Source organism: Lipotes vexillifer, unplaced genomic scaffold (genome assembly GCF_000442215.2).
Source record: "Lipotes vexillifer unplaced genomic scaffold, Lipotes_vexillifer_v1.1 scaffold1701, whole genome shotgun sequence".
NCBI classification, from domain to species: Eukaryota; Metazoa; Chordata; class Mammalia; order Artiodactyla; family Lipotidae; genus Lipotes; species Lipotes vexillifer.
Window position 1 is genome coordinate 1,248,895 of NW_006794217.1, and position 10,850 is coordinate 1,259,744.

The 10,850-nt window shown below is 64.7% G+C and overlaps 1 protein-coding gene across 1 annotated transcript in view; it reads right to left on the minus strand.

Annotated features, from left to right (window-relative positions):
• The window catches only part of LOC103072712 (mitotic spindle assembly checkpoint protein MAD1-like), a 147,565-nt gene that overhangs the window by 33,575 nt on the left and 103,140 nt on the right, over window positions 1–10,850 (minus strand). Inside the window, exon 7 of the mRNA XM_007467089.1 lies at window positions 489–679. Coding sequence (XP_007467151.1) covers window positions 489–679 — 191 coding nt within the window. The remainder of the gene's footprint in view (window positions 1–488; window positions 680–10,850) is intronic.

Here is a 10,850-nt window from a genome sequence, read left to right on the forward strand (position 1 = left end):
CCGTGGGCAGGGTGCTTCCCATCTGGGACTCAGTGCCCTCGGGGACCAGCAAGTAGAGATGCCAGTGATCTGCTGAGAGTTCCCGCCAGCAGGTGCAACAGCTCCAAACCCATCCTCTCGGCGCCGGCAAGCTCCCCCGGGGAGCCCCCAGCCTGACGGCCCTCAGCCGCGGGAACGGCACAGGTTTGGCAGCTCCTCTCCCTCGGCCTGTCCGCTGCCGTCCGGCTGCACGCCTGGCAGCGCCAGGGCCACCTCACTGGCCCGATCCTGACTTTCACCCCGTTACTCAGCCCTCCCGTGGGCACTGCTGACGCTGGGGCCCCCCGCCCTGCTGCCCCCAAGGGATGGGGCCAACGCCGAGGAGGAGGGCCATGAGGGGCCTGGGGGCAGACGCTTCCTGCAGGGGTCAGGGCTGCTCGGGGAGGCCGGCTGCCCGTCGGGGTGACGGTCGACGTTCTGTGCGCACGGCTGTGTGTAGCGCGTCCTACCTTGAAGATGAGGCAGTCGGTCTTGCGCTCGGCGTACATGGAGGTCAGCCGGTACTGGTTCTCTGTGGTGATGTCCACCTGGTAGCCCGTCAGTGTGTAGCACACCTTCCGGAACTCCTGGATCTTGGCCTGGAAAACCTCCTTCAGCCGTTGGTTCTTCAGCTGCGCGCTCTCCACCTGCTTCTCCAGCTCTGAGGGGGGAGAGAGAGGCAGCCAGCTCCCCAGCCAGTCTCGGGAGGACAGACACAGAAGGGCAGAGGGCGCCGGCTGAGGGGCGCGGAGGCCGCACGCGGCTCCTGACGGGGAGGACAAGCCGGGAAGCAGCCTGGGCCCACCTCTCTCCTCCAGGCAGGGGCACAGATGGGGACCCTCAATCCGAGACTGCAGCCCTGGGTCTGCCCGCACCAACCAGACGAGTCGACAAACGCTTCCCTGTCTGCAGCCGAATCCTTGCCAGGGCTGGATGTCCAAGCCAGCTGAGAGGCAGCGGGGCAGGGGGGCCGCGAGAGCGGAGGTCATGTGGACATGTGGACCACGCTGCCTGGGGTTCCCCACTGCCCACCCAGAGACCAGACCGCTGGGAGAAGACAGGCTCCCTGGGTGGTGGGGTCTGTGAGGGCACCCCTGGGCCCACCATCCTTTACCCCCCCCCATCCCTGTTCTAACTGGGTGGCTCAGGACAGAGACCCTCAGGCCCACTTGCTGCCCCTGCCAGGTGTACAGCCACGCGGGGAGAAAGCAGCTGTGTGAAGGCATCGGGAAGGCACGTAGCAATTCCCATAAATCCTCCACCCAAGGTGCCTTCCTGGTAATTAAACCCTGATTCATTCCCCCGTTAATTAGCGAGGCGGCTCCACTCAGCGCACACGAGTTGCCTCCGAGGCCAGGTGCTTCCTGGTGGTCCCATCTGGAGCCGCCCAGGGGGTGTGGAAAACCCCAGGCCTCGAGCCGTCAGCCTGGTGTGAGTCCTGCCCTTCCCGCCCCGTGGGGGGGGGACAACCGTCCTCCCTCCTCACGCTAACCCGCAGGACCCAGTGTGTCTCGTGCTGGTTTAAGACGAGCAGATGCAGTCAGGGTCACTTGCAGGGAGCCTGCGTTCCAGGAAAGAGAGACCCCCCGCCCCGTTCTAGACAATCAAGCTAGACGCCACAGGGCCGGAGGATGAGGATTGGGGCGGGGGGGGCTGTTCGGCTACCCGACAGGCCCCAACACGCTCTGCTGCCGCCACGTGGCTGCGAGGCGGGTGCAGGGTCTCTCCCGCCTCACAAGCATGGACACAAGCGACTGACGGCTTGGCCGCCGGTCCACGGCGGAGGTAGGGCTGTCTGCCCCCAGAACCAAACTCCCGACAACATTACTACCCTAACCTCTCACACACTCTGTAACGTGCCAAGGTTGTGCACACACATCCCAGGTCCTGTCTACACAGCCTGCAGCTCTGTGGGCAGCCTGGTATCGGCCGCCCCCCAGCTCTGATGCTAGCACTGCGCCCTGCAGCCTCTTCACGGCACCTGTGCTTCTGGCTGGCCGGCCGCCTGCCGCCTGCCCTGCCCGGACTGCCCCTATCCATCACCCGGCCCAGCGGCCCTGCGGACACTCTCGTTCCGGAGCTGAAGGCCTCTCCATCGGGGACGTGGGCGTGGAGCCTTTGATCGATCGAGTAATCAGACTATGAGATCAAAAGGGTAACGGGCAGCTCTGACCCCAGGTCCTTCCCTTGTCTCTCAGCCAGACCACCTAGGACGGACACGTCAGCAGGAGGAAAAATTCACTGACCGAGCGCGTGCGGTGACGTGTCCCCGTGTCAGACGGCGCTGCCTTGAGTACCTCTGAGGGGCCCAATGGGAAAAATTAAAGTTTGGTCATAAATGCAGCCCGACCTTGGAGAAGGGAGCGTCTCCTCTGCCCTCAGGCATAAAAGGCCGCCTGTTCCGCAGCTCACAGACTCCTACAGAGAGACAGGGCCTCCCCGCTTGGGGGAGATGTGCCACCTGCCGCTCTCGGGGGCCATGCTCTGCGCACCTGCCGCGTGCCGGCACCAGGACCCTGGCAGGCACTTCACGCCCCGTGCCCAGCGCGGCCCTCACAGCCCACGAGGCGGGGCCAGAATGTGGGGCTTGCGGGGGCTTCCTCCAGGTCACAGGGGCTGCCAGAGGCCGAGGGCATCTGGCCGCGGTGGCCTGGTCCACGTGGGGCGGGAGGGGTGCTGCTTCCAGCAAAGCCTGCCCAGAGGCAAGTCCAGGGAAGGGACCACGAGCACCACTCTGATTTGGGGCACAGTCAGCGTCTTGCCCTCCTGCGATCCTCGTAGCTCAGTCGCTTACATACGTGTGAATGAATGACTCACAAAACGGTTTGGATTAAGTAAGTAAAAGACAGGCCTTCATCCTTGGAAGCGGCATTGCTCTGATTCAGCCTCTCCCAGAGCAAGCTGAGGCTTCCCCTGGTGGGACGGGGGCCTGTGCGGGGCACCCCCGAGACGCTCCTCTGCGGTCCCAGAGGCCAGAGACTCCCAGAGCCTGCAGTGACCCCAAACTGTGCCCACCGGCAGGCACAGTCACAACTGTCACATCAAGGCCTGGCGGCCAGCCTTGGACCTGACCTGGCAGGGCCACATGCGGGCAGACAGAGCCAGCGCAGCAGACGAGTGGCTGCCAGGGCTCCGCTGAGCTCCCGGGCCACCCACCCCAGACCTCACCGCCGTGTGCACGTCCCAGCCCACTCGGCTGTGCCGGGGATGGTGTCACCAGACACTTGGGCCCAAGGGCCTCATGCCTGGGCCCAGCCAAGGGCCCCTCCCCTCCCCTGCCCTCCCCGCCAGCCCAGGGAGCCGGTCTGCACTGAGATGTTCCTGAGGCCCCCGTGACTGGCGCAGTCTCGGCCGGGCCCTCTCTTGCCCCTCCTGCCCTTTGAATCTTGCCCTCCAGCCCGCTGGCCGTCTCTCCTCTGAGCCGAACCTCCTCCCACCCCCCCTGCCCACAGGCCCCTCTCCCTCCCAGGCCCCTCTCGGGGCTCTCTGCAAGTCCCTGGGGAGGGAGAAGGGAGGCTGGTGGACAAGTGGGCGTCAGGGAGAGCGGACTCGATCACCCGGAGCCCAGGTGTGGAGGACGGGCCCCGGAGTGCAGGCGGGGACAGAGCAGAGGTCAAGGGGCAGCGCCGTCCGCTCTCTGGCCCAGGCCCCTGGCCTCCTCCAGCCGCGTCCGAAGAGGCCCTGGCATGGCTCTGACCCCCAAGCCTCCTCGTCATCAAACCCAACCCTCCTGGAATTGCAGGAGGCAGCTGTGAAAGCTCAAAAATAAACTGCACTCCGTTACGTAAGAGAGAGAGCCTCACCCGAAAGCAGAGCTGCCAGGATGAAGACGCATTCATGGGCACACGGCTCCGGAGATCCAGGTCCCGGCCCCGAATCTGGAGACTGGTTTACCCGAGGGGTTGGGCACAGCAAGCGAGGGGCAGGCAGCCGGCCAGCCAGCCGGCCACGCCAGGCCTCTGCAGAGCCCGGCTGTGCCTCTGTTTTACTGAAAGTGCACCTACCTCAGCCATTCAATTTCCTTCTTATGAGTTTGCAGGCTGAGGGCAGGGTGTGGAGGCGGCAGCGGCGAAAAGGTCTCTGCTCTTGTTCTCGGGTTCCGAGGGTGGCCCGGCCCCAGCAGCAGCTCCCCCTGAGCTCAGTCAGACTCCGGCTCGCTGGCCCACACTCTGGGATGGAGACCCTTCAGAGGGGGTCGAAGCCAACAGCCAGCACTGCCCACTACACCCCCACTGTCCCCGGGAGGGGCCGAGATGCACACACAGACACGATGGCCGCAGAGATGCTCTGAAAGGTGAGCGAGGCTCTCAGGGGCAGGCCCAGTGGTCCTCTCATCTGAGTCCCCCCTTGCCAGGGGGCCTGAGCCGTGCCCACGGGGCGGCCTGTGCCAGTCTGGCCAGCCCATCCTGCTCCTGTGCCCCATGGACAGACAGACCTCCAGCAGCACCGCCTGCTCCAAGCGCCTCCGTTCTGGGACCCCTCAAGGCCGTGGCTCACGGCTGGCGGGCTGGCCTGACCCACGTCGGAGTCCAGAGGTTTCTGACAGTACAGCAAGTACCGCCCCCCGCCCTCCCGCCGCTGCAGCAGGCCCAGCCCCCTGTGGGGAAGGCAGCCGGCGTGGGAGAGAGTAGAGCTGGGATGGGAACCCGGGGTCGCCGGACTCCAGGCCCGAGGCCTCCTGCCGTGGCCACCGAGCTCTGAGGGGCCTCGGCCCAGGCCAGCCACTCTGTTCTCGGGGCTCACACTCCGCCCTCTGCCCGGGGTCCAGGGCCAGGCTGTCCTGCGTGAGGCCCAAGTCATCTGGACAGGACTCTGAGCTCCTAAGGGAAGCTGCGGCCTAACAGCCCCACCGTGGCCCCTGGCCTCTGCCCCTCCACGTCCACCCGCGCTGGCTGCCGCACCCCAAAGGCGCCGCCCTGCTCTCGCCTCAGGGCCTCGGCGGGCGCCTGGGCAGCTTCTCCCACCTGGGCGCTAACCCCCATCCATCGCCCCCGGAGGGGTGTGGCCTCCCGCCTTGTTCCCAGTGGGCCCACCTTTCCTGTCATGGTGGTCATCGTAGCACAACAGAACATTTTAAGACACGTCTTGCTTGACGTCCGCCTCTTCCCGCAGCTACGAGCTTGGCAGGGAGGACCAGGTCCTCTGGCCATGACCGTGTCCCCAGGCACCTCAAGGAGCCTGCGGTGCGGAAGGCACGGCTTCTCCACAAACTCTTCACCACACCCCAGAAGACGACCCCGAAGGAGTTCAGACACGAGCAAGCCCCTGCCCCCGACTCGCGAGCGGCACGCACGTGTTTATCCACGAGCACGTGTCCATCCTTGCTCTCCCTCCTGCAAAGACCACGAGAGGGAGGGGACAGCGGTGCACAAGGGGAGACACGCGTTCCGAGGATGAGAAGCGGACAGGGACGCAGGCAGATGGGTCAGCGGCCCGGGGGGGCGGCCGGAGCACAGCAGTGGGAGCGGCCGAGGAACCGGGGGTCTGAGGGTCTGTGCGAGGGGTCACCCCCGGCTCCTCCTGCCCCAGGGCAGGCCCCCCCGACCCCCGGCGGGGAGGAGACCCGGGTCCAACCGCACGCACACAGGCCCTTTTCAGACGCTCGCTTCCTGAGAAGCCAGCCTGCGAGACGGCCCGGAGCCGCCTGCGGCCGCCCTCCTACACCCCACTGACCCACACCCCCGCCCTGCCCTCAGTCGCCACAGCTGGGCTGACCCAGAGGGAGTGACCTCGCCGGGTATCTCCTTGCGCCTGGCGGGGGTGCGGGAATGGGGAGGTCTGGCGGCTGAGCTCCCTGCCTAGCATCCCCCTCCCCGCGCCCCCACCCGCAGCTGGGCGGCGGCCCTTCTGGGAAGGGGGTTGGAGCCGCACCTCTGTGTCCCGCGGACGAGCCCCGGAGAGCGGCCTGCATCCTCCACAGAAACAGACCAGGGGTCACCAGACGCAGCGGGAAGCTCCTAATGTAAAGAATCAAACAGCCTGGACAAACGGAACATTACGAACCTGGTCGGAAAACAGAAGAGCCGCCCCACGCTGGGGTCGGGATCACGTGGGCGTCCGCGGAGGGGCTCAGAGACAGAGCAGAAGACGCCTCCCAGAGACAAACACAGAAACAGAGGTGGAAAACAGCAAAGAAGAGAAGAAACAAGAGATTCTGGGAGCTCCAACATCCAACTAATAGGGATCTTACATGAAAAGATTACAGAAGGCGGGACAGAGAAAGTATCAAGGAAACCACACAAAAGCCGCCAGAGGCCAAGGCCGCGTCTCCCCAGGCTCAAGAGACAGAGTGTGACGATGGCTCAGAGCACGCTAACGAGCCCTAACCCAGGACGAGAACGCAAGCCTACAGCTGACGGGCGGCCCGCTGTGTTCTGAGCACCAGGAAGTGAGTGGCTCGGCCGGGGGTTCCGGAGGCATCAGACACGTCAAGGGGAGAACCAGGACCGAGAGAATGAGGTGGACAGCAAGTCGTGGACAGGACGACAAAATGACACCCGCCCCGGACGGGAGATGTGGCCCATGGAACGAGACGCCACGCGTTCCAGCCGTAAGAAACACATACAAAGTCAGAGGATCCCAAGTGCCGAACACTGATTTAACCAAAGGGGAGACAGCCACACAGGGTGTAGTGAGGCAGGGACACGCGCGTGTGCGCGCCCACGTGTATGGCCGTGCACGCTCACGTGCACAACTAGCGCCTCGCCCACCTGAGGACCCGAGAGTCACGTGCACACAGCGTTCAGACACAGGGCGCGAGGCCTGGGGGAGCAGGCAGGGCCGCGTCTGCCCCACTCCAAGTCCACGGTCAGCACCTGGCTTTTTATTACCATGAAAGGGACCTTCCCAGCCCCTTGGTGGCCAGGGAGGAAAGGCCACCGCAGCGTCAGCTTCCTCGCGTCCCAGGGAGGAAAACCCTCAGCATCAAGGCAGAAAGCAGGTATCCTCCCTCCGCCCCTCCCGCCCACGCCTGTTCTCGCCGCGGCTGACCACGGTCATGACAAAGGCACGTGGTGACCACAGGGGCTCCAAAAGGGCTTTCGTCCCTGAGGTGATGAGTGATGAAAGCCCAAGGCAGCCTGGGGGCCCCAGGCCAGGTAGGGGCACTGACATCACCAAGAGTGGCTGGTGCTGAGACTGGAACCCCCCCGCCCCCTCCATGGATGAGTCCATAAATGGACCCCCAGTGGTGGGCAGATGCCACAGCGGGGGAGCTGGGACCAGCCCAGGCCACGGGCACAGGGAACTGAGCCTTGTGCTGGCCGAGGACCAGGCCCCTGCGGGTTGCCCGTCTAGGCTGGGCTCTTGCAGTGGTGCTGTGTAGGAGGCTGGAAATCAGGAGCTATAGGAGCTTCTGAAATTGTCCTCTGGGGGCTCGGGACAGAGTCGTTTATCTTTCTGAAAAGTGAATAAAAAACACTTAGGCAATGCTGAGATTTTCAGGTTCTTTTAAAGAAAACGACAAAAGGACGAACGCACCCCCGTTAGGAAGAGCAGTCCTCTGAGCCCAGGCTGGCTGAGCCGGCGGCTGCTTCTCAACGTGGTGCACGTGGGTCCGCTCCCAGGACACCGGCCTGAAGGGCAAGAGGAAGGACTCTGGGACCGGCTGGCAGGAAGGCTGCGGGGCGGGCCAGGGCGCCTGGCGGGGGGCGTGCTGTCCGCTCGTCCAAGAGCCAGGACCACCAGCTCCCGGCTCTGCTCCAGGCCACGAAGGCAGTCGGGGTGCCTCTGACCCCCCCCCCGCCCTCTGCTCTCTGATCTCCGGGCACCCTGGCTCCTGTGTTCACGCACACCCCGTCCCCACAGCCTGAAAGGGTCTTCGGTGCACGGCAGGGGCAGCCGCGGTGGGAGTGATGGCAGCCCATCTCCCGGACGCTCACCAAGCTCATTCTCCGCGGCCCCCGTTTCCTCAGCACGTCCACAAGGAAGCTGGATGAGTGACTGCTGCCGTGATGGGGACACCGAGGCTGGCCCGCCCCTGGGACCAGTGCTTCCTGCTGCCTCTGCTGGACCTTGGCGCCGAGGCCGCGGCCCTGCTGCTCTCCTGGGACCCTGGCAGCCAACAGCGCATCAACAACCTCGCCAAAGGTGAGCCAGCTGGTGACTCTGGGCCCATGGGCCTCGGGTCTTCCTGAGGTCAACGCTGGGTCCCAACTGGAGACTGGCTATGGGAATACTGAGAGGGCAGGGGTGCGGCCAGGTTCCTGGGTGGAGCTCTGGGCCCTGGAGGACGGTGGGTGTGGGACCAGGTCCCGAGCTGGGCCTCAAGGTGCCGGCGCTGGCGCCGGCGCTGAGGGGGAAAGAGCGGCGACCACAGGCACGCAGGCGGAGCCGAGCCAGGGGCTGGACAGCAAGGCCGCGCGCGACCCCACAGCTGCTGGACGTGCGGTGCTGGGGTGGGAGAAGGCTGCGAGGCGGGGCGGGCAAAACGTGTCCCCACGTAGCAGCGGGGTGCTTGGGAGTCGGTCCCTGCAGGCAAACAGAGGCCAGGGAGGGGCCCTGCCCCAGGAGTGTCGGGGCGACGCAGACCCCTCTCACGGAGCCCAGGCTGACCTGGATGAAAGAGGCGCTGTGCTGAGCCACATGGCCCATCCACTGGTGCTGCCTCGGGCGCCCTTGGCCACTCGCTTCTCCGGGGAGGAGCCGGCCGCCCGGCGGGCCCCTCGGGAAGCAGCCCGGGCCTCCCGGCAGGCGGCAGGCAATGACCAGTGCTGGTTCTGCTGAGGCCCAGAGCGGGGCCACGCTGCCGGGGCCGAATTATCCACACCTGGTAACTCCTAAACTATTTCAGTTTTACATTTTTAAGTACTTAATAATTAGGCATCAAATACTGATGCAATTTTCCTAGCCACCGTGGGAGCCGGCCCTGCGGGACTGTGACTGGGTGAGGGCCCTGGCCCAGCTGGCCACCTAGAGGGAGGAGATGGTGGGCCACCTTCACAGCAGAGCTGGGCTGCCGCCTGGCGTGGCGTGAGCCTCCTGCCCATCCTCCTGGACGCCGCCTCCCGTCCCAGATCCAAATTCTGGGAGGGGAGAGGGGCCCGTGTGGCTGGCAGGCACCGAGGGGCCCAGGGCCAGCCGGCCGGGCAGCTCCGTGGTCCCCGGCTCCCCTCCCCGCACGGCGCTCAGCAAGGAGGCCTTCCAAGAAAGGGCACAGCGGGGCACCACCGTCCCCCGCAGCCAGCTTCAGTGACAGGGGCCCAGGACCCTGACATCCGCCGGCCAGAGCCTCCTGCCGCCAGAGAGGACGGCTGTGTTTGAACTGCCTGCAGCCAGACGGCCCAGAAGAGTCTCTCCATCGCGAGCCCGTGCTCCCCGCTGGGCCGGAAATTGCACGTTTCACACGAGAGAGGAGACGCTAGCCCTGGAATTACATGCAGATGAGCAGCGTGTGTGCCCACCGCCAGGCTGCCTGGCAGACGGCCGCCCTGGAAAGCACGGTGCCGGCTTTCGGACGGAGATCTCTGTGTGATTAACTGCTCACTCGCGCAAGCAGCTTGTCACCTTGCACAGAAACGATCTGAAAAGACACCAGCAATTACAGCCCACCAGATTATGGGGTGGGAGAATCCCGTGGTGACAGGCAGGCGCCGATGTGACACCACGTTCTCAGGAAGACTCCCTCCCCCACCGCTGAGACACAGCAGCTGAGGCCCCAGAGGACCGCCCCTCCCCCCACCTCGCTGGCTCTTTCGGGAGTGGAGGACCAGCTGGGCCTGGCTGCAAGGTCACAGCCTGGTGCCTACCTGGACTCAGAACAGCCCCAAGTGGGGCACAGACGTGGGGAAAGGCCCAGAGGAGGCCAGTGCCCGGCTTGATGCCACCCAGCCAGAGAGCAGAGACAAGCTGGATTTCAAGCTGGGCCTTCAGGTTGGGACCGGCCCCCAAAGGCCCCCCGGGAAGTGCCAGCACTGCTGTGAGGAACCGCCCTGAACACTGGGCACCACCTCGGTCACAAAGGCTGGCCTCCTGCCCAGGCCACCAGCAGGGCCCTGGGGAGCCCCTTGTTTGGTATCTTCACGGAACTCACTACCCTCTGACGTTACTTATGCACCTGCTTGGGTGCTGACCACCCATTTCTCCCGACTGAAGCACCCTGACAAGGGCGGTGACCTGGGCTGCACGGCTTATGGCTGCCTGGGCGGCAGGAATGGGAGATGCACATCCAGTGCGGACGTGACTCACTCTGCACGCACTTGCTCGTCTTAGGCTTTGGGATGACCCTATGAAGTTATCACCACGTGCGTCCCCACTTCACGGACGGGGAAACTGAGGCTCAGGCCGTCAAAGGCAAACCACCTGAAGCTGCGCTCACACGCTCACACGTGTGTACTCATACATGCACACGTGTGCACGCACACGCATCCACACACGTTCACACACATGCCAGAGCCAGAAAGCACACAGAGGAGAGGCACACGACAGCTACGGTGCATCACAGACCCCGAGATGGAACCAGAGAACCCTGCTGTTGAACGCGTGGCTGACAACTTCCACGTGCCCCTGCAGGGGGGCTGCCAGGGGCTACCTGGGCAGAGGCGGAGGTTTCTGGTGAGCAGGAACCTACGTGGGGCCCCGGCCTGCTGGCTCGGGGCGGGGACGGAGCACAGGGATGCATGTCTGCAGGAGGCTCTGGTGCTCTCTCCACTCTGCGCGCTGCATGTATTATTAATTCCTGACAGTGGGCTCACACAAAACTAATTCCCTGGAAGGCGAGCTCCCTCTCAGAGAGGGAACCTTTTCAGAGCTCATCTTTTATTGACTGAGTCATTTTCGAGTCAATCTGTCTGCTTTCGGCAAGACAAGAGTTTTACATCTTCTCTTTCGCTCCT